This window comes from Silurus aristotelis, assembly GCF_946808225.1.
Source record: "Silurus aristotelis genome assembly, chromosome: 14".
NCBI lineage: Eukaryota > Metazoa > Chordata > Actinopteri > Siluriformes > Siluridae > Silurus > Silurus aristotelis.
Window position 1 is genome coordinate 17593818 of NC_139587.1, and position 27850 is coordinate 17621667.

At 37.4% G+C, this 27850-nt stretch overlaps 2 protein-coding genes and 1 long non-coding RNA gene across 3 annotated transcripts; 1 reads left to right on the forward strand and 2 right to left on the reverse strand.

Annotated features, from left to right (window-relative positions):
• Window positions 1-597: 597 nt before the first annotated feature.
• cenpu (centromere protein U) lies at window positions 598-13520 on the reverse strand. The gene is made up of 12 exons (XM_083561636.1): window positions 13351-13520; window positions 12163-12265; window positions 11799-12054; window positions 11587-11638; window positions 10657-10767; window positions 6969-7077; window positions 3025-3121; window positions 2829-2907; window positions 2645-2692; window positions 2397-2458; window positions 2130-2286; window positions 598-1778 (listed from the first exon to the last, which is right to left on the reverse strand). Exons 1-12 carry the CDS (start codon window positions 13396-13398, stop codon window positions 1641-1643), a joined length of 1260 nt encoding a protein of 419 aa, XP_083417762.1. The 5' UTR covers window positions 13399-13520; the 3' UTR covers window positions 598-1640.
• Window positions 13521-13782: 262 nt separating this feature from the next.
• On the forward strand, window positions 13783-21619 carry slc25a51b (solute carrier family 25 member 51b). Its single transcript, XM_083561642.1, has 2 exons — window positions 13783-13881; window positions 20242-21619. Exons 1-2 carry the CDS (start codon window positions 13875-13877, stop codon window positions 21237-21239), a joined length of 1005 nt encoding a protein of 334 aa, XP_083417768.1. The 5' UTR covers window positions 13783-13874; the 3' UTR covers window positions 21240-21619.
• On the reverse strand, window positions 20217-24695 carry LOC310737365. Its single transcript, XR_014536810.1, has 2 exons — window positions 22640-24695; window positions 20217-22478 (listed from the first exon to the last, which is right to left on the reverse strand). It is a non-coding gene; the product is annotated as an uncharacterized lncRNA (long non-coding RNA).
• Window positions 24696-27850: the final 3155 nt, after the last annotated feature.

The window sequence follows — 27850 nt, forward strand, 5'->3', positions numbered from 1 at the left end:
GTAAACTAACTGTTGGAATATTTAGTTAAAGCGATGCTTAAATTTTAATATGAATGCTAGAATTTATAGAGGAAAATATACAAAGTGCTTAGAATGAAATGGAGACTTGAGAGCAGAAGACAAATTTGCATTTTAAAATTTAAGAATGCTGAGATGTCAAGGTCTACGACTGGAAAATGCAACTATTCAGAAAATCCCTTTGGAAAATTTTTCTATTAAAATACTGATTACTTCCTAATTGTATTAAAGGTACTTGCTATAAGGCTGCATGAGACGCTTCCCCTAAATAATGATCAAACTGCAGCAATGAGATGTTTATCAAAAATGTATCACTTGACCCCATTGGTAAAATGTAATTAAATACAGTATGAAGTCAAATTGTCAAGCAGGGGTGGGCAGTGTAAATCCCAGGAAAGTGTTCTACAATTCGATGAGCTTATTTTGATCTATCTATCTATCTATCTATCTATCTATCTATCTATCTATCTATCTATCTATCTATCTATCTTTCTATCTATCTATCTATCTATCTATCTATCTATCTATCTATCTATCTATATATATATATATAATTTTTTTTTAAATTAAGGACAAACATTATGCTCTCACAGTGTGTCCACATTAATACAACATTTTGAATCATGTGGGTTGCTTTGGATGAATGGGAGTCTGGGAGAAAAAAGAAAAACTATTTAATAAAAATGCACTTTCTTTTTTCTTTAGTAGATTCATAACTTTTTTTTTGTATTATGACTAGGAGCTGTCTCAAAGGGGTGCAACCTTATAACCAACTGCCACTGTCACTGAAACAGTAACAAAAAGGGTGGTATCTTAAACTATATTAACACCAGTTAAAAAAGAAATATTCCGAAATGTATCTGCCTATAACAGAAAAAATGTTAGGTAAAGATTTGTGCTGCAGGTGTTGAGATGAAAGGTCAAATTAAGAACAATTTTACATATAGATCTGTTCGATAATTTGTATTCATTAGCAACAAAAATGCAATACAAACACACTTTGTATCAACAGAAAAATATAAACACAAGAAACAAACAAAAAAAACCAAGAGAAAGTATTTTTATGGTAAAAACTAGTAACCAATCTATATAATGTATGTATTAATTGCCACAAATACTAATCTTTAACAGATATGGCATTCCGTTTTTTATTTTCAAACTACAATTTTTTTATTAACAACTGAGCATAGAGGGGAAAAAAAAGGAAAAATATCAAACAAACTCACATTTTGTCATTGAGTTTGTGTGATGATTACAAAACTAAGCAAACAGTGCTAATATTTTCACTCATGCAAATTAGTTTACTCACTCTGGGATTTGGTTTTGACCACTAAATGTCTGTCTAAGTCACACCATTTGTTTTGGCACTGCACAAAAACCAGATGTTTATTTTTCACTTGATAAAATGCACGTGTAAATAAATTGTAGTAATATTTTTTGCCATTTCATGCAGTTCCAGATAATACAGCTGATGATCATCTAATGTATAATTTAACAGTATTGCACCTCCACTTTTTCTTTAATAAAATGATTTATTTGAAACCAGTTATTACAATCAACTCTTTTGTACAAATCGTCCAAAAACAAAAAGTTAAACATTCAGAAATTCACTGATTTGTGATTTACTGCATGCAATGCTTTTTGTGAGCAGTTTCCTCCAAGACTTGCTGCAGCTTGTCATTGATGTTCTTTAACAGGTTTTCTGTCCCTGTGATGCTTCTGGCCTCCAGTAGCATAGCTGGCATGCAAGATGGTCCATACTGTCAAAAAGGGAAAAAAATTCCAAGATTTAGTAGAAAATACTGGAATTTTTTTTTTTTTTTATCTGACTGTTCGACATATTTTTCACTAAAATAAACAACCGAACCAAACAATCTTAAAATAATAACATTTATGACTATTTCAGGAGCTGCTAGTGTAATCCAGTCCTCAAAGACAATGATAATGTATTCTTATTTTAATAATAAAAAAAAAATAATAATAAATAAGACAAGCTGAAAGTATTCAAGATCTGAGTTGGAGACATTTAACAATACATCTCTAGTATATTTAGAACATGTAGAACTTCCACAAAACAAGGCTGATGAGTATTAGCTCATTTCGTTTCTCACCGTTTCTGGTTCATCAGTGTGAGTGCTCCGATGTTGAAGATATCTCCTGTTCAGCACTTTTAGGTTGTTAAGAAAGGCAGTGCCCTGTTTCAAAGCTGTGAGCCTTTGCTCCAGATCACTGTGCTCGTTCTCAAGCTTCCTCACCTCAGCCTTACTCCTGATATGGTAGAAAAATATATATTTTTTACTTGAGTGAAATAAAAGAAAGCCAATGTAGATCCACTAAAAAATTAGTGAATTTTTTAACATCTAACATATATTGCTTACTTGATTAGTTCATTTTTGGCTTCCAATAGTCTAGTCTTCTTCTGGTTTAGGCTTCTATTAATCTGAGCCAATTAAAAACAGAGAATACATTCATTTCTAAAAAAATATATTAAAAAGAGCTTGGTAATTGGATTGCTGTCAAGCACCACCAAATTCTGACTTATGTCATTCACTGTCCATTACATGATCTTATGTAAATGATTGTCTGGCAACGATACGAAAAAATCACAAGTGAATACAGATCTAACCTTTACAGCTTCACACTTTACACTGTTAAACTCCTTAACTGCAGTGATCTGGAAAACAGATGTGTTAGCATTAGCTAAAAGCTATGCATGCTATCTTGTTCAAACAGAATGTCTCATCTTTGCATGAAATGTTATTTCGGATACATATATGCTTCTGTATTAACAAATATTCCGAGAGCTTTACCTTCTCAGTGAGCTGCTCCTCAAATGAGTGAGAAAGTGCATTTATTGCTTTTTTAACAACCTCAGAGCTCACAGTTTCTCTGCACAAAATAATCATGCTCATTTTAATATTTTAGTAACAGTGCAATATTACAATAGCAAATACTGATTCAATAAAAAAAAAGTAGAAAATAAGTTACGTGATGCCAAAGACTTACTTATATTGCGCGACAAATTCCTGGAACGCTTCAAGAACAACATCAAAATCACTTGGATTTCTCACACTTCCTGGTTTCTGCTTCTTCCTGGGATTGTCTGTAACAGAAAATGTCTCCCTCCTTATCTAATAGATGGACAAGCTAAACAACAAATCCTTTTAAGTCTGGACAGTATGGGTGTGTTGTTTGATTTACAAATCAAAACAACCCAAACAAGATTTTCAAGCATTCTGATGATTAGAATTGTTTCAGATAATGAACAGAATCTACCAACCATCACAAACTCTTGTAAATGTCTATAAACCCAATTGTAAATGTCATGCAAATAGGATTTAGACATATTGTCAAGACACCACAGCAGAATCTCAAATTCTTTAGGCAACACCAAAGTTTGCAAAAAAACTGCTAATTGTAACACACCTGTTCCCTGAAATAAAACTTTAGTGCACTGTGTGGGATATGAAGATATATCAATCACTAATAAGTGTTTTCAAATAGCAAACTATTGGAAAACTTGATTTGATGTCAATTACCTTGTCTTTTGTATATAGAACACTATAAAATGTAAAAAAAAAAAATAAAGAAAATATTTTCCCCTGCTTTTCATTGCATATAAACATACAGACATGAACACATACATGCACTACGTGTACAAAAGCTTGTGGACAACTGATAACACTTAGTCCCCATTTGCTGTTAAAAAAAATCTACCACTCTTCTGGGAAGATGTTTCACTAGATTTTGAAGAGCTTGTGTGTGTTCATTTCAGACACAATGGTAGTAAAGTCAGGTACTGATGTAGGTTGTAGGGTGAGGAGACCTGGGGTAAAGTCAGAGTTCCAATTCATCCCAAACATGTTCAGTGGAGTTGAGGGGCTTTGTCAGCTGAAACAATCTGGGGTCTCCTAGTTCAAGTGAAGGGAACATTAAATGCTACCACATCCAAAGAGATTCTATACAGTTGTGGAGACTCCAACTTTGTGGTTGTGGGAAAGAACCACATTTGGCTGAAAAGTCAGGTGTCCCAATACTGTTTTTTTTCTTCCCATGTAGTGTACATGTGACAGAGCATAACCCAAACACTACACAGTCAAGATACACGGTGGAGCTTCCCCAAACTTTTGCCACAATGTTGGACACGTGGTTGTTTGTAATATGTTTGCCTGGAATAGTTAACTGAAACTGAAAGTTAACTGAAACATGCTCTAACATGTTCAGGTGTATAAAGAAGTAATTTACCAAGACTGAAGTGAAAAAAATGTAAGTGTCTTAAAAATGGAAAGCGATGTTCGAAAATCTAGTGGAAATACTTCCCAGAAATCAGAAGAAAAGTGCTTTTGTTCAACCATAAATAACTGTTTTAGAGTCATTGTTGTGCTTTACCAGTTTTGTCTTTAGCAGGTTTAAGAAAAGTTTGCCTTTTAAACATCATGCTGCTTTCACAACATTACTTGGCACCACACAATCATATCTCTATTGCCTACCACTCCTTTTGTAAACTACTGCTATTGGCTCAAGCTGTTGCGATTTATATATATATTTTAAACAAAGCAAATGTTTTATAGCGTCTGGTTTATTGATGCTTCTTATAAATGCTGACATTATTTACATAAATATTTGCATAGCAAATAAAGTTTCACAATACTGTCATGAAGTCAGACCAAGTGTCTGAGGACAATCATGGTCTTACAATGAGAATATTCAAAAGCTGTCTACAGTAGAGTTTAGTAGTCTGAAAGCCTACAGACCAAAATAAGTTAAAGAAGTGAATTAACTCTGTTTCCTACGTGTGGAAAGCAAAGTAGTATGTGCAGGAAAAATGAACATTTATACAAAATAAAAAGACTAATTTTGAACACCCAAACTGCTGGAGTCATTGTGCTCTTCCAAAAACAGGAACTTGAGATGGATTTCAAGGGGAAATACTATGGATGTAGAATCTCTTTCACCAGGTTTCACTACTGAGATTTCAAAACTCCATGGTATTACAGCATAATCGAAACATATTTTGGTACTTTGAAACTTTTTATGAACATGCAAATAATGAAAATGAAAGAAAAAGAAACCTGTTGCATATTGTTGCCAGAGGAGGTTGATTGTCATTATGATTGTTTTACAATCTATGAATAAATCAGAGTTGAGGGAGTATTCTTGACTTGTGAACGCATTAATAAATTCCGTACCTACTACAAATGTAATACATTTACTATGTATTTTAATCATTAGTAGGTAACATATCCATAACATGCAGGGTAGCTGTACTAGGAACTCAATAACTTAACTATCATCTGCCTAACTGGATATCGGATTACCTCACAGACCGACCACAGTATGTGAGGTCTTGTGACTGTGAGTCCGACATGGTTGTCTGCAACACTGGCGCCCCACAGGGAATGGTTCTGGCCCCGTTCCTCTTTGCCATCTACAGACTTCATGTTCAGCTCAGCAACCTGTCACCTGCAGAAGTTCTCTGATGACTCTGCTATCGTTGGTCTGATCACAGATGATGATGACAGGGAGTACAGCATCGATACAGAACTTTGTGGACTGGTGCGAACGGAGCTGCCTTCATATAAACGCTGGGAAAACCAAAGAATTGGGGGTGGATTTCCGTAGGAACAAAAAAAAAAAAAAAATTCATTATCACCAGTGAGCATTCAGGAAAAGGACATTGTGAGAGTGGACTCTTACAAATACCTAAGTGTTCATCTGAACAGCAAACTGGACTGGACAGATAATACTAAAGCAATTCATAAGAAAGGACAGAGCAGACTCTTTCTGCTGAGGAGATGAAGGTCTTTTGGAGTGCAGGGAGAGCTACTGAAGACCTTTTTTGACTCTGTGGTGGCAGCAACCATCTGCTATGGTGTGGTCTGTTGGTGCAGCAGCATCTCTAGTCAAGTCAAGTCAAGAAGCTTTTATTGTCATTTTAACCATATATAGCTGACGCAGTACACAGTGAAATGAAACGCAGTACACAGTGAAATGTCTTTGCCACATAAAGTGCATGTGTGCAACCTGGTGCAAACAACACAAGACAGTGCAAGACAACACACAAAACACAAAATAGCACAAAGTGAACAGTAGCAAAAATGTAAACAAAATGTTGTGCAAAAGAGCAAATAGCAGCAATCCAGAAAGATGTGCAAAAACGGCAGACAGGAAGGGACAAGCTGATCAGGAAGGCCAGCTCAATCCTGAGGATTCCCCTGGACACTGTACAGGAGGTGGGAGAAAGGAGGATGGTAGCCAAACTATCATCATTACTGCAGAACGACTCTCACCACCTGTATGAAACAGTTTTATCTTTGAGCAGCTTCTTCAGCGACAGACTGTTGCATCCTATGTGTCTAAAGGAGAGATACAGACGGTCTTTTCTCCCTGCTGCTACTAGACTTTACAACCAGAACTGCTCCCAGTGAACCAGTCACCAAAATATACACTGTTATAACTGTGCAAACTGTGCAATATTAACAACAACGTTTTTTAAGTAACACGTGCAATAACAATAATTTAAAACTGTGCAATATTACATATGTGCAATATGTTTGATAACGTAACTACTTGCTCGTGGTCTCTTTTTTTTTCTTTTGTATTTATACATTGTGTTGTGTATATAATATATACTGTATTATGTTTCTACTTTATTTATTTATTTATTTATTTTTTTACATATTTGCACATTTCTTTTTCTTTGCTGCTGTAACAGAGAAATTTTCCCACTGTGAGACAAAAAAAGGTATATCTCATCTTATCTTAGATATAACCACCAGAAGTCTTGTTTCTCTGACTAGCTCTATACAATCTTTATTTTATTTTATTGTATTAGTATTTATATTAAACATTTAAATTGTTATTGAGGGAATAACTGTGACTGACACATTAACAACCCTACTCCAGACACACTCATTCACTCCACTTTAGTTAAGGTTAAGTGATTTTACCTGAGGATCCAGATGAAGATTTCCTTTTCTGTTTCTGACCTTTCTGTGGATGACTGGATGATGACCTATGACTTGTACGGGATGTCCTATTCCTCTCACTGCTCAGGTGCTGCAATTCAATATCTGAGTCAAAAAGGTTTGGCTTATATAAAGGCAAGGAACAACAGTGATTTAATTCTTAGATCATACTTTATTACGTATTAACAGACATTTTAGAAACCTATCTACAGCAATATTTTTAGATTTTATTTGAATTCATATTGATTCATTTATTTGCATATCAGCCATATTTGTATTCTTCAAAATAAACGTTAACTTTTAATAAGAAACCATAGATATAAACATAATTTGTTATTGTATTGTCAATGTCTAAACCTGTATTATTTTGCAATATTGAGTTACCGTATTTTCCGGACTATAAGCCGCTACGACGCTTCGAACCCCAGGGTTTTTCCCGGTTTCACAAACTTCAAGCCAAAAAACTGAGCCCCATAACATTAGACCAATAAAATTGCCGAACGGGTTCAGGTGAACCAATAAAACTCTTTATATTAAATCAGATGCGCTCCCACTGAATCGGGCCGCACCACATCATAAATATGTATGAGGTTCCTCTGACGTTTGCCCTGCCGCTCACTCGGACTGTCAACAGGAAATGCGCTGAAAACAACCGAGCATGAAAAAATGCACTTCACCTGTGTTCTGAGCTGCACGGCATCGGGAGAAAAGCTTCACCGATGGTGATTTTTAAACGCACGACGATGCCAAAAGAAAAACTCTCGAGAGAAATTGTTGTGAAAGGAAGGAGGAAGACAGTGAACAATGACTTCCTTGTTAGGTTACTGTTTAGATACAAGCCGTTGTAACGCGTTTAGTCAGGGTCATGAGAGAGCTCGCTAACTCCAGTTGCAACAGAAATCATATAAGCACAGACAGGTTTCCAAAACTCGTGCTTTTTTATTTTTCTTGGCAACATCGTTACGGGTTAGTCAAAGAAACTTAGAAATAACTTTCTTTCGGCTTCTCCCATTAGGGGTCGCCACAGCGGATAATCCGCATGTTTGATTTGGCACATGTTTTTACGCTGGATGCCCTTCCTAACGCAACCCTCCCTATTTATCCGGGCTTGGGACCGGCACTAAAAGTAAACAAATGAGCATCAGAAAATATTAAGGACATATTCCTCGGCCTTGCACACATGCAGTAATACCGGAAAAATGCGGCGGTAGGCTATTCCCAAAATGCCGCTCTGCTCTTAAAGGAGCCACAACATATTTCACCCGTTACACCGTGTAACAGACACTGTCTTTCGTTAAAGCCTGTGTAAAGTTCATTAGTTTCAGTGTAGACACCTGTGGCTTATAGACAGGTGCAGCTTATTTATGTTCAAAATAAAAATCTTCGTAAAATTCAGTGGGTGAGGCTTATATTTGGGTGCGCTTAATAGTCCGGAAATTACGGTAGTAGCAATCCTTCTGTTGGATATTCTTATTCTCATGCTCCAACTTGGCTAAAGCTTTTGCGAAAAACTGACAGTCCTGTGAAGAGACGGTCAGATCTGTGTTTTCCTGTGCTAGTTTCCGGAAAGAAATTTGGAAACACCAAGTCTTTTATTGTTTTTGAGAGACACATGCATTTTCCTTTTGCAGGGCTCCAGACAAAAAAAATTAATTAAGGAGCAATTGGCTCCTATTAGAAAAACAGCAGGTGCCAAATTATATTTTAAAGTGCCACACAAGAATGAACTTTAAAAAATTAAAAAACTTCCATCCTGAAGTCATCCTGTCGTGTGTACATCTGCCATCTCTCTACAGCATGGCCTGGAAACTGAAGCAATCATATATGCGGTGTTGAATTTTATTGAAGAGCATTTTTCTGCTTTTCAATATCGCAGTATTTTCTTACAGTCTCTATTTTTTTATGATTTGTTCCGGTAATGCTCGCTTTAGAGCAGAAATCGCAAAACATGCAGCCTGTGTTTTTACTAACAGGTGTGCCATCAGCAGAAGAGTTGGAGACTGTTTGAAAAAGTCTGATGTTTTTTTTTACGCTGAAAGGTGAGTTTTGCTTTACTGTCAGGTTATTTTGGCGCTTTAAGCGTAGGCGACGCATGTGTCTCCGTTTATTAAGTCAACAAATGATGTGATAGGCTATTCCTCACAGAACATGCACACAAAAAGTCATAACATGCAGATTATTTGGTCATAACGTGCAAATTTATATGGTCGCAGGTGGCGATCTAGGCGAAAATATTACAATTTATTATTTTTGGTTGCATTTCAGTCGCAGTCCTGTAAAACCCTGTTCTGTTTAAATGCAACAATGTAATCCTTGCAATGTTTGTTCTTCATACCAACTAAGGGAGTTTTTCCTTGCTACTGTCACCCCAGGCTTGCTTATTAGGGATTAATACACATTTAAATTTTAATAAATGTATTTGTTTTATAATTCTTATAGCAACATTATGGTTTCATTTGAGGAAGAGCACCACAGATGCATTATTTGCTTTGAAAATGTTGATGGAGAAGTATAGAGAAGGTCAGAAGGAGTTGCATTGTGTGTTTGTGGATTTAGAGAAAGCATATGACAGGGTGGACAGAGGAGTTGTGGTATTGTATGAGGAAGTCAGGTGTGTCAGAGAAGTATGTGAGCGTGGTGCAGGACATGTATGTGGACAGTGTGACAGCAGTGAAGTGTGCAGTAGGAACGACAGACTGGTGCAAGGTGGAGGTTGGACTGCATCAAGGATCAGCTCTGAACCCTTTTCTGTTTGCAGTGGTGATGGACAGGTTGACGGACGAGGTCAGACAGGAGTCTCTGTGGACTATGATGTTTGTGGATGATATTGTAATTTATGGTGAGAGTAGGGAGCAGGTTAAGAAGAGCCTGGAGAGGTGGAGATATGCTCTGGAGAGAAGGGGAATGAAAGTCAGTAGGAGTAAGACAGAGTACATGTGTGTGAATGAGAGGGAGGGCAGTGGAGTGGTGCGGTTGCAGGGAGAAGAGGTGGTGAAGATGGAGGAGTTCAGGTACCTGGGGTCAACAGTGCAAAGTAATGGAGAGTGTGTTAGAGAAGTGAAGAAAAGAGTACATGCAGGGTGGAGTGGGTGGAGAAGAGTGATAGCAGGAGTGATTTGTGATAGAAGGGTATCTGTGAGAGTGAAAGTGAAAGTTTATAGGACTGTGGTGAGACCTGCGATGTTGTATGGATTAGAGACAGTGGCATTGAATAAAAGAAAGGAGGTGGAGCTGGAGATAGCAGAGCTGAAGATGTTGAGATTTACATTGTGAAGGACAGCGCATGTAGGGCGTTTTGTGGACAAAGTGAAAGAGTCCTGTTCTGTTAGAGCCAAAAATGTTACATTTGGACTCATCTGTCCATAGAACTTTATTAAAGTAATTCACTGTCCAATTCTTGTGTGTTTTTTAATTCTATCTTGTATATATAAAAGATATATTTACCTTTTTTTAGCGTATAATGGAAAATGCAGTCATAAAACCAATAGCAATTTCCAAATTGGCATTTAAATCTGAATAAAATCTAGAAAATGCTGCTACTTCTGTAACATGCCACATGCTGATTTACTGTAGGGGCAGGTGGAAACCTCTTATGCACTTTACTAGAACAGAGTGTCATATATCGGCTCTATTTAATGAGAAGAAACATACCACAAAACAGAAAACTTACAAAGCTCTCATCCTCATCGGTTATGTCCTCTGAAGACAAAGATGGTCGCGTTTGGCTTTCCTCATGAACTGTGTCAGGTGATGTGTCGCTGGCTGAACTTTCACTTTTTCTCTGGACACAAGAATATTGCATATATTATGTTATGTGTTGATAAACACACTTAAAAGACAAAAGTCTAAAGCAGGGGTTTTCAACTGGTTCTGTGCCAGGGACCATCATTCTGACTAACAAGTAATCCGCGGCCTACCCTTGTGTGCGCGCGTGTGGGCGGGGGGGGGGTGTGTGTGTGTGTGTGTGTGTACTCCTTACCTGTTAGTGGGATTTCTGGGCGTGGTGACTTCCACACAGTCTGTCTATTCGTGCTGATATAGTGGTACATAGTGACAGCCTTATATCATTCTCTGGTTCTAGCCTTGCCCTGTACTTGTTCTTTAGATATGCCAGTATGGAAAAACCGCTCTCACAAAGTTATGAAGTTGGAAAGGGTAAAAGACACCTCAATGCTTTTACTGTAAGCTCTGGAAAGTTTGTCTGGCAACTTATCCAGAACTTATTATTAGCACACTGTATTGAATGACATAAATGGAGAAAACCCAATAGTGCTGTCCCACATAATTTAAGTTTGTAGATGCAAAGTGCCATGGTTTAAAAAAAAAGAATTGTATTGTTCACTAAAACATACTGCCAAACACTGTGTCAGTTTGAATATTTTAAATATCATTAAATTCAGTTTTCCCACTAATGTGCAAATATTCTGGAAATGTTTGGAAAAATAATATATGGAAAAAAAGTGATTTTAATAGTGAAATTATGTAGGCTGTCACGGACCACATGCAATGCCGCCGCGGACCACCAGGGGGCCGCGGACTACCGGTTGAAAACCCTTGGTCTAAAGAGAAGAATCACATCAAATACAATTGTTTTAGAGACCTTAGACCTTTTGCCGCCATTCTTTCTGCTCTCTGGGATGGTCTGCAAATGTCTGAGAACAAATAACACGTCCACACAAAATATAATTAAAACTCATAACGTTATTTAAACATTGCTTTAAACATTGTTAAAGCAACGTAGGTCGGTGATAAGAAAATCAAAAATATAAAACAAAAGATCAAGAATATAAAACGAAAGAAAACTTTAAATACTGAGATTTCGGTGCATGCTCTGTCTGCTTTGGTGGCTTTTGGTTCCCTTTGGAGCTCTTCTTCTGTGCTTGCACTTCACTTTCCTGCTGTGCTTTCAGATTTTTCACAGCACGTGCAGGTCTCTTAGGAGTCTCTGTTACGCCTCGGACCTCATTCTCTCTTCCTTTAGATGTCTGTTTCTTTGCTGTGGCCTTGTGCTGATGATCAGAATCGGGTCTGCTTTCATCCTCCAGAGCAGTGCTGTGTAGAGGGTTACCTAAACAAACCAAACACAAACAGAGCACAAAATGTAAGATCATTTGATAGGCAAAATCTGTAACTAGCTCATCAAATAGATTGCTCATTTTATGAATGGTATACCTACCATGTGAGGAATACTCCTCTCCTTGAAAGAAGCTGGCCTTCTCTATTGAGGACATATCCAGACTTTCGGCCGATGGTGAATCGTTCTGTTTCTCGCTCCCATTCTAAAAAAATGTGTGTTATATAAGCAATTAGGTAAGGCATTAGATCAAATGACAATATTATGTAGTAAGAAAGAAAACACTTGGGGATGGTATGTTAGGAAAATAATCAATGACATTCATTCCTCATAAACCACTGTGATTATTTACGGAATACTACATACTTTTTAAAGCAGTTACATTTTGTTAATATCTTGGAATGTCTGAGGGACAAGTGATCACTTATATCCACAGATTCCCAACCTTGCGGTACCGTATGTTCTGCACATTTTTTAGTGTAAACACTCATTTGATCTTCTAATTAACAACCCTTCCTGTCTGAAAGTGTGTGTTTAAGCTAAATAAACACAAAGGTGTTGTGATCTGTTTGGTGATGTAAAAAGGTATCAACAAATGTTATTATAAAGAAAAAATAATAATAAAGATTCATTATATAAAAAGAATTACATGCAAAATGAACCGTGTACATTTTCTCCTCTGTATGCGTTAGATTCGTATCTAAGACCACCCCCCCCCCCCCAAAAAAAAAAAGGATATTCAAAACTAACGAATAAACGTGTCTTTATATAAATCTTCATATTAACTATTAATATGTTTAAACGCCGTATTTCTTGAATTAGTTGTTACTGTAAAAACGTTAACGCTCAAGAAAGAAAGCATAAAATATGATACAGTGAGGCGGAACTACTTTTAGAGCGGTTCTTGTAGACCCGGGGGTCTCCAAATACCGGGGCGCACAGGAAGAATAAAAACTTTTTCATTTGTATTTCCATTTTATTGACTTTCGCGGTCTCCATGGTGTTTTATTAAAACTTCTAGCTAAGCCAATTACTTACACTTGTTTCATTTGCAGTTTTTCTGTATGCATCAGTAAATTACGTTCGCACTGATTCTGCCTTATACTGAGTTATATTTTTATTATGTATATAATTAAGTTCATAATAAAACCAAATAATATTATGTTATAGACATCTCCATCTAACCGGTCAGACACAAGAATTTAACACCACCCTAATAGAATATATTAATAAACCAGGATTATATTAACAAGGTCTAGTTTACGTGTTATTCAACCAAAATCCATCAACCTTGGCTTCATTTTGAAGAGATTTCAACAGTCTTGTCACGCGACTCATCTTTACTGCTGAATAAAAGTCAAATCATCACAAAACATGAGCGTGTTTGTAATATTAATATCCTCCTTCGGTACCCGTCAGGATCCGTCCTTCCTGACTTCCGCAAATATTTCCCGCGAAGTGTTTAGACTATTTTTTGTAAATACCGTCATTGTACAGAGGGGGGATATAAAGTACTGATTGTGTAAAATATTTGATTCCAAATACGTACGCATTTATATACAAGTACAACAAAAACATGTTAACCAAAATTGTTCTTTGAATTTAATTCCTAAAAGTAAAATATTAATAATAATTATTATTATACAATTAGTAAATCAGTATCACCTCCCTATTTAAAAAAAATGGACCGCGCTGGGATTTCTTCTCTTACACCTGCGCAAAGCTGTACACAGCTAACTTCTGCCACCTGCTGACGCATAAAGATAAAACAGGCTGACACATTCTGCTGGTAACCGAGTGTTTCTATAAGCAGTATGGATGGTAAGATTCACAAACTTGCATCGCTGAATTAAAGTTAACGATGTAATGCATCGATTTAAAAAAGTGGATCGGATTCAAGTTGGCATTTGTACGAATCGATGCGTCATTTTTAACATCGTTGCATAGGTAAAACCCGATTTATTATTTATATATAATTATTAGTAGTAGATAGGCCATGTATGAGGACAGTGTGACAGCAGTGACGTGTGCAGTAGGAATGAAAGAGGTGGTGAAGGTGGAGGAGTTCAGGTACCTGGGGTCAACAGTGCAAAGTAATGGAGAGTGTGTTAGAGAAGTGAAGAAAAGAGTGCAGGTGGAGTGGGTGGAGAAGAGTGACAGGAGTGATTTGTGATAAAAGAGTGAAAGAAGAGTGAAAGGGAAAGTTTATAGGACTGGGGTGAGACCTGTGATGTATGGATTAGAGACAGTGGCATTGACTAAAAGACAGGAGGTGGAGCTGGAGGTAGCAGAGCTGAAGATGTTAAGGTTTTCATTAGGAGTGATGAGGATTGACACAATTAGAAATGAGTTTATTAGAGGGGCCGTGCATGTAGGACCTTCTGGAGACAAGGTGAGGGAGCCTGGACTGAGATAGTTTGGCCATGTGCAGAGGAGGGACATGGGGTATATCAGTAGAAGAATGCTGAGGATGGAGCCACCAGGAAGGAGGAAAAGTAATACATTAATACACAAAACAAAGTTGGAGCCACATGTGCTAAAATAATAACTTCTTCTAGCCTTTCTCTGAGTTTTTGGTAGCAGGACTGCAAGCATTTTTGCTCATTCAGCCACAAAAGTATGTGAAACGAGGAACTGATTTCCAAACCATGTTTTCATTAGCATTGCTTTGTGAAAAGGGGCATTGTCATGCTGGGACAGGTTAAGGCCATTTCGTTTCAGTGAAGGGAAATCCTACATAAAACATCCTAGAAAAATGTGCGTCCACATTTGTAGCAATAGTTTAGAGACAGCCCAGGCGTCTACAAACATTTGACCATATAATACATCATTAAGAGACATTTTAACTGGAATGACTGGAGTGTAACTACTCCCTATGCCCACTAGGTGGTAGTAAGCGATGGAATTACCCAGATTTGTTTTCTTTTTTGAGATTTTTATAACATGTTTTAGATACAGTTTAGCAGATCATTCTCTGATGTTAAGTCCATATTTACTTCCTTCAAGAACATGTCAAAACCTTTAAACCTTTTCCTGTAAAATTTGCACAAAAACACTTTGCTTCATTTCAAATAACCAAGAAAACCGTGCAGAAATGCTGAAAAATGCACGGAAACCCTGGCTTATTTTATTAGGATAATATTTACGATAATGTTACATTGATAATACTGATTTTATGAGGTTAATATTGATTAACTTCAGGTAGTTGGTTTGAAAGAGGCGGATATAGAGGACGGGGTGGTATGGAGACGGAGAATCGTTGTGGCGACCCCTAATGGAAGCAGCCGGTAGAAGAAGAGGAATATTGTTGCTTCTGCTACAGATGATGTATGCGGGTGGTGCAATTGTGGTTGCAGTGAAAGAAGATTTGTTAAATTGTGTTCATTGGGTTTCTTGCTTTACTAATGGCATTTAAGATCACTGCATAAGATGTCTGTGATGCAGGGCTCTGTTATAATTTGTTTTTGTAAAATATTCAAGGTTTCTATAGGCATGGTGTCATAATTAAGAAGTAGACTGATTCCAACAGGATACGACTGGGTGTAATGCACGAACCGCCACTGATTATTAATGGAGATTGAAGTACATGAGATGTGATTCAGCTTTTTGAAAGCAAACCCTGGATTTGAAAATGCATTTTAACGTCGTAACCCACAGTGTCCGCTAGGAGGCAGTAACGGCGGCTTCAGTGTAAAGTTGTACGTATGAAAGAAGAAGAGCACACAGCGCGACCTGTCAAGTGATGCTTTTTCCTGGGTCACTCCCGCGAACGTGTGGGTCAGTTTGTCAGTCAAGGTAAAGAAAGACTTGTACTGTGTGTAATGTTGAATTTGTTTCAGAATCAAAAGTATTATTTGAAACATGGCAGTGTGAAGGACATAGACGAGCCCTCACACGTCCCTGGCCTGCACATGGCAGCTCGCCAGGCGGGTTAGCTGACTAGCATCTCAGCTGTGAGCGTAATGAAGCGGGTGTGTTCCAGTACTGAATTCAGAGAACAGGCTACTGTTATTTAGTCATTTTTATGCCTAATATTTTTTTGTTAGCCTTTTCCCAAACTGCTGTTTTTAATAGTTTTGTGATATGAGCCACCCGATCTCTGATCTGATAACTGCATTTAATGAGTAACGAATCTTTCGGTGAGATTGTGCCACCTGCTTCTTGTTGCACGACATCTGACCTGATTACTGACAGTCTGGCGGTGAGATCAAATCATTAAGTTATCAGTGTCATTCAGGTTACATTTTTGCACTAAATGAAGGACACGCCCCCCCCGACCCCAGCTTCTAATACAATTACACTCCTGTACACTTCAACTCACTACACTTCACTGGACTACAACTCACTACACTGGACTACAACTCACTGCATTTCACTGAAACTCACTTCACTGGACTACAACTCACTACAGTACACTGCAACTCACTGCATTACACTACAGTATACTAACTCACTACACAGGACTACAACTCACTACAGTACACTGCAACTCACTACACTGGACTACAATTCATTTCACTACAGTACACTAATTTACTACACTACACTGAAATACAACTCACTACACTGGACTACAATTCATTTCACTACAGTACACTAATTTACTACACTACACTGAAATACAACTCACTACACTGGACTACAACTCACTGCATTACACTACACTGGAATACAACTCGCTGCACTGCACTATAGTGCATTACAACTCACTGCAAAACACTACAGTACACTAAGTCACTACACTACACTGGAATACAACTCGCTGCACTACAGTACACCACAACTCACTACACCACACTGGACTACAACTCGCTGCACTGCACTACAGTGCATTACACTATACAGCACATTACTTGCAGCACTACACTACAGTGCAACTCACTGCACTGCAGTTCATTACAACTCACTGCACCTTCACTCACTGCACAAAAACCCACTGCACTGCACTACAACTCTCTGCACCTCACTCTACTACAACCTGCTGCACTGCTCTCCAGTGCTCTGCTGCTCTGCACCACACTCCAACTCATTTCACTACACTACTTTCCACAACAAATCTCTGCACTGCACTACAATACACTGCAACTCGCTGCATTTTACTACACTACAACTTGCTGCACTGCTCTCCAGAACAATAGACTCTGTTCTGCTGCAGTGCAGGACGGTATGTAAAATTTTGCTGCAGTATAGTTTACTGTTCCACCACTCTGCAATTCACTCAACTACAGTACATATTAAACGTTCCTTTAAACTGCACTTCTGTACACTGCACTTAATCTGCTCCACTACAGTAGGTTATGCTTTACTACACTGCATTAGAGCACACTACACTTCGCTACAGTATTTTGCACTTCCCTAGTCTTCTCTTCACTCCTCCACATTCCAGTTTCTCACTTCTACACTCAGCTACTCTACATTGCAGTCCATTCCTCCACACTGTGCTCCTCTTCACTTCACTCTGCCACACTCCACTATGATCTTCTACTGTTTCTTTATGTACGTGATGCATCACACAAGCATGCGTGCCTCTTATTAAATAAAATTCAAGACATTCTGACGACAAAACAAGTATAATTTATTAATAATAGTTAAAAGAACATAACATTTAAAATGATCTTGCAATTTGGGATTTCATATCTGGAGCTTTTTTTTTTCTTTTTTTTTAAATGGACGTTGTTAAAAGTCTTTCCATGTAATTTTCGGTGTAAAACCGTATGTATAATTTCCAAACATTTACAATCCATCTGCAACAATCTTGTCATTTGGAATATAAATTCACATAGAAAAGTCAAAACGGTGATCTAGAAACTACTAGTTTTGATTCTGAATGTAGTTATTTTAAAGAAATATATTGCAGCATCCTACAAGACCTGCTTTGTTTCCATTTCCATCAATGTTTTCATTTAACAGACTTTTATTTAACTAATTATTTAAATCCTAGTTATGCAAGTCTTTGTGCTTCTATAAAAAATGGAAAAATTAGAGACCGTTGAAGAAAGTCACTGTGATTTATTCTGTACTTATATCATCACACAGCCATCTTTCCTTAAAACCTTCTCCCAGAGTTTCTGCATGCTCAGCACTTGTTTGGAAGGACTGTGAACTGAAAAACTTATTTAGTAAGTAACTGGGAATCACCGGTAGAATGACGGTGTTAGAATCACAGTTGCTTATGTAAACAGTGTTCAGTTTTGCCTGCCAGGGAAGGTGGAGGAATAACACAAGTGATGCACCATAGGATTATTGGGGAGGTGTTTAGAAATGACTGCCTCATTCAAGTCATTAAAAAAACTAAGCCAAAACTGGCTGATTAATCCCAGGTAGCATTGGTGAATCCCTTTTAGTGATACCAATGGAGGAGAAGCATTTCTCAAAATGTGGATCTGGAACTCTGCTTTCTGTAGACCATGGAGCTAGGGTTTTTTTTAAACATGACTGTTTCCTCTCTGTAATGTATTTTCGTAATGTAATCTATGTATTTTTGTGTAGTTTTAATTTGAGTGCCTGTTTAAGTTGTGTTTGGTTAAACTTGAGGGAAAAAATATTTTAATGTATGACTTAATCAAATATCGTTTTCCTGCTGCAAAAACTTATGGTAGATATGTAGAGAAATAATGAACAGAAATCTCAATCCCACAGCAAAATCTCAATCGCGGTACACATTCTGACAAAAAACTCTGTCAGACAGTTTAGGGATGAAAATCTAATTGCTGCCTGCTCCTTAGTGCTGCTCCTTACATTAATACCCTGCTTTATTTTGACCTAGAGCAATTATAATGCTCTAATACTCATACATAGTTCATAATTATTATTCTAGGAGTTACATTTCCATCAAATTATAGCACCGGAGCTGTCGAACAGTTAGCTGTCAAGTTACACGTATTACAACATAATCAGAAAAGCAGCTGCCACAAGTCTCAAAACTGAAATTATTTACCTTTACCCGAGCCTTTTATACGGAGACGGGTATAAAAAGATATCTGTTCAGGGATACAGTTACCAGCAGTGAAAAATGACCCCACCAAAGAGTGGAATAAAAAGAAACCGAATTAAACAGCTAAAAGAACAATAGCAGGAGACCAGAAAAGGTCCTTCGGCAAGTAGAATATAAAGATCCACATGATTGTGAAGTTCTAAAGTAATATACAGCATGACATCTGTAAATTCAAACAGGCATTAAATAACTTAATTATTTTAAAAACTGTAAGGAGTTTAGAGCATTTTTGAATAAAATCTTTTTGGAAACATTTGAACTAGACACGAGTCAGGAAAATAGTAACCCTTGCCTCTGTCCTCATCTCTTTCAGGACTAAAAGGATCATGCAGAAGTTATGTATCAACTCTTATCAAGTCTAGAACACTGGTGCTGCCAGACACGGTTTCCCCATAAAACACAAACAGAAAGGTTGCTGAATCATGATTTTATGTTGGTTAAGCGTTATTTGTTTAGCTGTTTTCAAAGTACAAATGCACAAATTCAGTATACATTAAAGACTAAAGTAATACATAACTGTTAAAGTAACTGTAAATTGACCAATGTTTGACCGAAAATAAAGCTTGTATAGATTGTGTTAGAGTAAAATGTATTGCTATAAGAAAGGATTGCCATTCAGTTGTATTTCCATGCTTCACCACTAGAGGCAGATAAGAGTATAAACGGCCAGAACGCTAAGCGGCAGCATGCATTCTGCATCACGCAACTTACCGAACAGCAGCTAACAGAAGACAGCAAGAATCACCTCATATACGATCAATTCTATACCCAGTGAAGTTGAATTTTCTGAATCCTGTACCGTGTTTTTACTGACATGCTGGGGTTTTGACATGCAAGTTTTGTCTTGTAATGACAATATAACTGAATTAGCTGTTTACCAAAATAAACAGTTCAGGTTTGATGGCATTATTTCTCACGAAACAAACATTAAATTTTCCTTGGTTTGCATTTTAATGAACGTTAACCATAAATGTCCAAACCTGCTACTTCCACTTTTCCTAAAAAAAAAAAAAAAAAATGCAAACATTGATATTAAATATAAATGTTTATTTTGGACTTAATTACTTTATAATTGGGAAATATAATACACACACAATACTATATGTAAGACTATATGACAATGTGGGGTTTCTGTGTGGCAATGTGTATACCCAAAGTAAAATTATTATTATTTTTTTCTGTTTCAGGTTGCACTGCTGTGAAGGTGCGCTCTTGTAAATATGGCATCGAACAACAAGAAGTAGTGGGATATCCCATGGGAGGGGTTACCACCATGAACCCAGACTCCTCCCTGCCCCCTCCTTCAGGCAATTCATGTAGCAGCGGCCCTGTCCTTAAGCATGGCTTGGAGGTGGATGTCCGACCTCGCGGGAAACACTACGTGTGTGGCTCGGTTGCTGCTTTCACCAATATCATCATCACCTTCCCGATCCAGAAGGTACTGTTCCGCCAACAGCTGCATGGCCTGCGAGCTACTGATGCAGTACGCCAGCTTCAAAAAGAAGGTTTGAGAACCCTGTATCGTGGCCTGCTGCCTCCTCTGTTGCAGAAAACGATTACAGTAGCTCTTATGTTTGGCCTGTATGAAGACTTTTCCCGGCTGCTTTCACACCATGGTGGGTCTTGCGGCGCTCCCGAAATTCTCACACGCAGCACAGCGGCATTTCTGGCTGGCACAGCCGAAGCAGTCCTGACACCGTTTGAGCGTGTGCAAACGCTGCTTCAAGATCACCGGCATGCAGGGCGTTTCCGCAACACGCCACACGCCTTTGGCACACTGCTGCGCGATCATGGAGTGAGCGAGTGCTACCGTGGCCTGATGCCTGTGCTGATGCGCAACGGACCCAGCAACATGCTTTTCTTCGGACTGCGCGGTCCACTCGGGCAACAGCTGCCCGAAGCCCACACCTACGCCGGACACATGTTGAACGACTTTGTGTGCGGCGGGCTTCTGGGAGCTGCGCTCGGCGTCCTCTTCTACCCACTGAACGTGGCAAAGTCCCGGGCACAGGCGCAGGTTGGAGGCGCGTTCGTGCCTTGCATCCAGGTGCTTAAGACCGTGTGGAGAGAACGGGGCAGGAGCGTAGCGATGCTCTTCCGTGGTGCCACTCTTAATTACCACCGCTCATTGCTCTCATGGGGCATCATTAATTCAACATATGAACTGCTTTTGAAAGTCATTTGAGGAGAGAGTGAGGCATGATGGAAGAAAGGCAGAAAAAGAGCTGACAATATTTGATCTTTTCAGCAGCACAGGCGCTCAAAGGCACTGCCATTTTCTTATGTTCACCTACAAATTTCACAGAGATATGTTTATGAAAAAAAGAATGCTAATCTTGTGCTGTTTCCTGAAATGTGCATTCATATTTGTCAATGTTCTGGTAACAACCACTGCCCTTTTTACAATCTCATATGGCCTACTCATTGGGAAGTGGCTTGTAAGGCATTGAGATGGGAATCAATATTAAGTGTTGCACGACTAAATAGAAATTGTCTTTAAAAAGGTGTAATGGTATTCCTATTAATCCTAATAAAACACCAGTTGATACCTGGACCGTACCACAACTGATTTATCTGTATTTTATTCTACTTGTCAGCATTAAAGAAAGACTGTGGACAGGAAGCTCAATAAACAAATTGTACCAAGTAAGAATGTAGTCACAATTCAATCCATCAGCAAAGCTTTGCTTGGTTTTGTAATTCAAGTAGAAAAGTAATTGTGCTATGAGTAAGAGTAGCTTATAGCCACCAGTTTACCATTATGCAAACTGAATGCCTAAAGTAGAGAGTCTGTCATTCTCAGTTTCAGAAAACAGCAGAATAAGTGTATACACTTTAAGGGAAAATGTTTATGGCTCATTACACTTGTGGACTTTTAAAATAACTCATTCTTATGGAAAGGCTTTTCACCAGATTTTGGATTATGCGTATTACTATTTACCCACCCAGCCACAAGATCATTAGTCATGTCAGGCGGTGTTGTCTTTTTTTTTTTGGGTTTAAGGTCATAGTTCTATGCAGGCCACTTAATTTTTGTCTTCATAGAATTCACTTTATTGACCGGGCTGGCCTAATGCTAAAACATGTTTGGCCTTATTTCCAAAGTGAAATTGTAATACTTTCAATACAACATACACAATTGTCTAGGATGTTTTTGTACTTCCAACTTTGTGGCAACAGTTTGTGGAAGAACCGCATATGGCTGTGATGACCACAAAACATTGTCCATTTAGTGCATGTACATTTACCAGTCGAAGATTTCAAACTCATGTTCTACATTTAAAATTAGCACTTTCTATTGTTGATTTAACCAACTCTACTTTCTAACTACCCTTTAATAAAACACTCATTAGGAACTGATCTCAACCTGCCAATACATTACATTTTATTTGTAATGAAATTAAACTTATAAAAAATAAATAACCTGGAAATAAGATGCACTGTGATTTCCTGTCATCATACACAGTGTTTGCATTAACTGTTTACACAGAAATGTCTTCAGGATAGATTACTGAAGGAAATCTATTGAAGTCTTAACAGTTCTATATTTAATACCTTATCGGAGTGTTCAGTTCGAAGAATAACAATGTGTTCGGATCAGAAGTTCTCCTTGAGATTACTGAGGCTGACCTGGTTCAGGTTCATGAAGATTTGGGTATGCAGGCTGTATAATAAGAAACTGGTGGCTTTAAGTGTCTCGGTCAGTAGGGATGCAAGTTTATACAAATATACTTTATTCCGACTAAAGCGAATGTGGTAATGTGTTTTAAGCAGATACAAGTACAGATACAATTTGGATAAACAATAGATTTTTTCTGTAGAAAGTTTGTAGAATCGATCGCAGGGCATCAGGTTGGGATACAAGGTTTGTTCAGGGATCCTGATATTGAACAAAGGGGATGGTTGATAATTATTCTAAATGTGTAAGTAGTCAGATATCACTGACTGACCTTACAACTTTGTTGTGTCCACTTACAGGATCATTTGTTCATTTATACTTTATAGCTGGCTGTTTAGAGTTAGAATAGTCAGGCCATGCAAAGATTGTGCCATTATGTTACAGTGCATCTCTGTGGTTTAGCTGAATTAGCAAACATATTGGGATGAACTGCAATTCTGTAGATTTCATGTTTAAAGTTATACACTATAGAGCAACAGGAGCATTTCTGCGAATTTCTACGGCCTGTGAGAAAACAATGCAGTAACCTGCTTTCTCATTTGGAATGAGAAGACCGACTTTTCTTCCAGTTTCCAATGTCCAATGTCACACAGCAGTTGTTTACTTGGACCTTCTTCCAGGTGCACTACTGACCCTGACATTAAGTGGCATTTCATGTAGTTACAATACGTACTCATAGGTTGGAGTTCTGAGAGTTTGGCCATTTCATTGGCTGTTTATAAGAGGTAATAAATCGGAAAATTTATTTACAATTAGAACAAAGTATATGCAATGTGTATGCAAAGGTGCTGACAAAGCAACGCAAAGAAAATTCGAGTGCCTTTATGTTTGTGGTATAAACACGTTTGTGTGTTCGTGTTTGCATTAGCCTGCTACCTTTACTACCCTTATCCTGTTTTTTTTTTTTTTTTTTTTTTTGTCATGTTCCAGTATGAAATGTTCATTACAAACATAAACATCCAACAAGATTCCACCCTTCAGGATTTCATGTGATGTTCTGACTCATTTGATTTGTTATTGATTATTTAATTTATTTTAGTTGTATTATATTACAACTAAAATGATCTTTATTGTAAAAAGGGTTGATGTTTCTTAAAATCACTCAGTGTTGTCTTTTCTGTTGACTGATTTTTTTTAATACGTAATATGAAGATGTACATGACGATTGATAAAAGGTCAAAGCCAGAAATCATTCATTTTAATCAGCATTGAGGCTGGAAAAAGTGTGAATACTATATGCATTACTATGGCTGAATTTTATATGGTGTAGTTTTATGGTTATGGTAATGTTGGTTCTATGAAAGATTTTATATTAATAGATTTTTTTTAAAGCAAGTCAGGTGAAAGTGACTTCATCTGAAGGCCATTTCATGTTTAAAAGTGATTTCAAATTGTATTGAGATTTTTTTAAGGCTTAAGTTGGTCAGTTCCCTGTATGTTGAAAGCAGCAAATTTATTTTGATGATAAAATACATGGAATAATTCTATATAAAGGTATGACCGGATTTAAAATTTAGTGTGGAGAATATTGTTTTCGTACAGCTGTTTTGTGTTTATCATTTTGATTATAAAAGGAATGCTATTGATGTTTATTTCTTGAATTAAAACAATTATCAATATCCAACCAAATCACAGTACACTGTTGTTTGTGTGGTAAAATGTACACGATGCTTATAAAAAAAAAAAAAACTGTTAAAATTGCTGTATTTTTTGCATAAAAACTTGAAAACAAAATTAATCAGATCCTTTTCCAAATGTAATCTTATATAACAACAATTACATTTCAATTCGAGAATTACATAAAAATGTTATTTTTTTTAAAGCATTTCTTATAATACGGCGCTCAGTCTGATTGTGCATTCCATATAGTTGATTTTCTTCCTTTTGCCATTATTTCTATAACTTGAGGTTGTGCTTTCAGTTGTTAACCCTTTTAGAAAGTGATTGTGTGACAGCTGTGTAACAGAGGCTTACAGGTTCATTCATCTTCTCCCGCTTATCCGTAATTCGGGTCGCGGGGGCAGCAGTCTAAGCAGGCCCCCGCCTTCGACTGCTGCCCAATCCTCACAGCACCATCCCTTACGGTCCCTCCTGCAGGTGGTGAGCCCACGGGAAGGCGGCCCCCTGTCACGCCTACGTCACGGACCTTGATATTTCCCTCGTAACGGACCCCCGGAGCATAGAGGGTTAAGGGCCTTGCTCAAGGGCCCAAGAGTGGCAGCTTGGCGATACCGGGGCTTGAACCCCAGACCTTCCGATCGGCAACCCAGCGCCTTAACCGCTGGAGTCACCACTCCCCCAGGCTTACAGGTTTTCTAACAAAATATATTGGTATTTAAAGCTGTCCATGATCTCAATTGGCATCCCAGACTCAGCTGCTTGATCCCACAACATGATGTTGCCACCACCATGCTTCATGGTCGGCTTTGTGCGAGAATCTCTCGTTTGCACTAAAAATATCTTTTGAATTATGTTCAAAAAGCTTTTACTTGTCCTCAATTGATAATAATCCATTTTGTCTCATGGTTCAGAGTGATTTAGGTGGGAGTGGATGTTGTTTTATGTCAAAGGGCATTCATCTAGAGACACTACCCAATAGCTAAGAAATATTCAGTAAAGAATACGAGAGATTGTTGAGCAGATGTACCTGCAGCTACTTACATTTTGATGTAGGTCCTAAGGGAATCTGCTCGGTAAGGATTTAACTAGTCTTTTTGTCAATTCTAAATGGACTTGTCGTTCTAGGTAATGTCAGTGTGTTGTTACATTGTTACATTTTTTTATTTTTTTTTATACCCCTTGATTAATAACAATCAACAATGAGATGCTTTACATACTTTCTCAGTAGGTAATTTAGCAATCTTGATAGTAATTGAGATTTATTTATTTTTTTCCCCAATAGTATTTTTGATTGATTTAATAATAATATTGTTTAATGGGGAGGTGGTAGCTCAGTGCTTAAGGCTCTGGGTTACTGATTGGAATGCTGGGGGTTTAAGCCCCAGTATGTCCCTAAACCCTCAGGGCTCCAGGGTTTATGGCTGACCCTGACTCCAGCTCCTAACATGTGATATGCGAAGAAAGAATTTCATTGTGCCTGTAAAGTAACAACTATAAAGCACCTTTACCTCTAAATAGGTTCGGGTTTGGTTTTAATTAGTGCTCAGGTTAACTACAATGTTCTAATTGATTGCAGTGCAATTATTTCCAGGCAAATGGGCTTAGCGTTCAGTTAATCAAAATAGTGTTACAGACAAAGTAATCAGAAATGTAATTTAATTTGGATTCATTTTGATACATTTGGGCTTCTGTCTAAATCTATCTTGCTGTGAGTTTTTAAACTTGCTCTCATTAAAATACAATTTTAAATCATTTGCTCTATTTCACAATGCTTTTATAAAAGATAATACCATGGAATCAAAACTGTGGCTTTCAAACCTACAACAGAGCCAGGGTTTAGTAGAGGAAAAGTTAACTGTGATGGCTCAGTTATACATAATGTGGAGACTGGTGTGAAGGAGTGACAAGCAAAAGAATAAAGCAGATATGTATACAGTCTGTGGGGTGATATTTTTGCCATATAATAAATGTATGTGATCTAAAAAACACCATAGCTGCTATATATTTAAAGCTCAAGTTAAAAAGGCCGTTAGATATGTACGTAGATCTGTTTTGCATGACCAAAAATTATATCGTGATAATTTTTCTATATGGATATATGTCAGACTGCTCAAATAACTCTTAGTTAAAGCATTAGAGCAAGATTTCTTTAAAATAACATCCCAGATCCATTTACTCACATTTACTTTGAATAAATGCCACCACCTATACGGTGCTGTAAAATGCTGCAGTGTGTGTGAGGGGAGGGGAGGGAGGGGAGGGGGCTTCTGCGATTGACTGCTTTTGCCTGCAATTAACAAGGAAGATGTTCAAAAAGGGAATTAAATAAGTGATATAAATAACTGATTTTTTGTAAAAACTGGTTTTATATATATTATAAATTTTTAATGATTGTTCATGACTTTTATTTATTTTTAGACATTTCTATTCTGTTGCTGGGGGAAACATTGGTGAACCTTAACTCTTTACTGCCACATGCTGGCGTGATGTAATTGCTCAAAATCACAAAGAGCACACAGACCAAATGGAAGGATTCAAGTTTAAAATTGATTTTATAGTGCTTTATAGTGCTATAGTAAAATTTTTTTATTTTTATCAAAAGTTGTCAAAAAGAATTAAAATACCTAAAGGAACCAAGCTGAGCCTTTTTGTTAATCTAATAAAATAGTAATAATATTTATAATATATTGTATAATAGTGCTGTTTGGACTTTTAAATGTTTATGTTTGTGCTAAAATGTGGTATCATGATTTAATTAGTGTTAAGTCACATAACATATATTGTAACTGCCTACAGCATGTTAACAGGCGTCTAAGTTATTATTTGAAAAGAGAAAAGACAGCAGGCAGGATATCAGTAAGGCACTTCGAACTAAATTTACTATAACAAGTTTTGGCCACAATTTCATATATAAAAGAATTTAAAAAATGAACATAGGAGTGTATTGGATATGTCGAATAAGATTGCATATTAATTTATTCATAATTTTGGTTGGGGTCAATAATAATTTAAATATTCTTTATTTTGAGAATAAAAAACCTACTGAAATTCTCAAAGTTTTAGCATGTTGGCTAAAGTACAGGTTTATGTTAGCGCCCACCTCATTTTTTATTTCATTTTTTACATGCATTTAATCTTTGATGTTCGTTGTTGGTTGTAATGAGAGCTGGCAGTCTTATAATGAACATCATTTTTTCCCCTAGAATTTGTGCATTTTTTCATGACCAGATTTGACACATTACACTAAAACATGCATGTTTCAACATGTTTTTACACCAAAAGAATTCACAGGAATTTGCAAGTTATCAGGGGAAAAATATATATGCAACACAAAGTTGTGTTTGTGATAATTGTGGGCAAGCGAGACATGTTTTGGAACCCAAAAGCCTGCCATATAGTGTATATTCATGATGGGCTTTTAACTTTTTGCACAGCAAGTTAGCAAGTCAGTATGCCTCTTTGCTTACCTACAGCCCTCTCTGCACTGCGACACAAAT

Excerpts from the sequence above, each read along its gene's own strand:
- cenpu (XM_083561636.1), bottom strand. The coding sequence starts at position 13,398 with ATGAGTCGCGTGACAAGACTGTTGAAATCTCTTCAAAATGAAGCCAAG. Across the intron at positions 3,122-6,968 it reads ATCTTCATCTGGATCCTCAG|ACAATCCCAGGAAGAAGCAG; the intron begins GTAAAATCACTT and ends TTTCTGTTACAG. Across the intron at positions 2,287-2,396 it reads GCCAAAAATGAACTAATCAA|GAGTAAGGCTGAGGTGAGGA; the intron begins GTAAGCAATATA and ends CTACCATATCAG.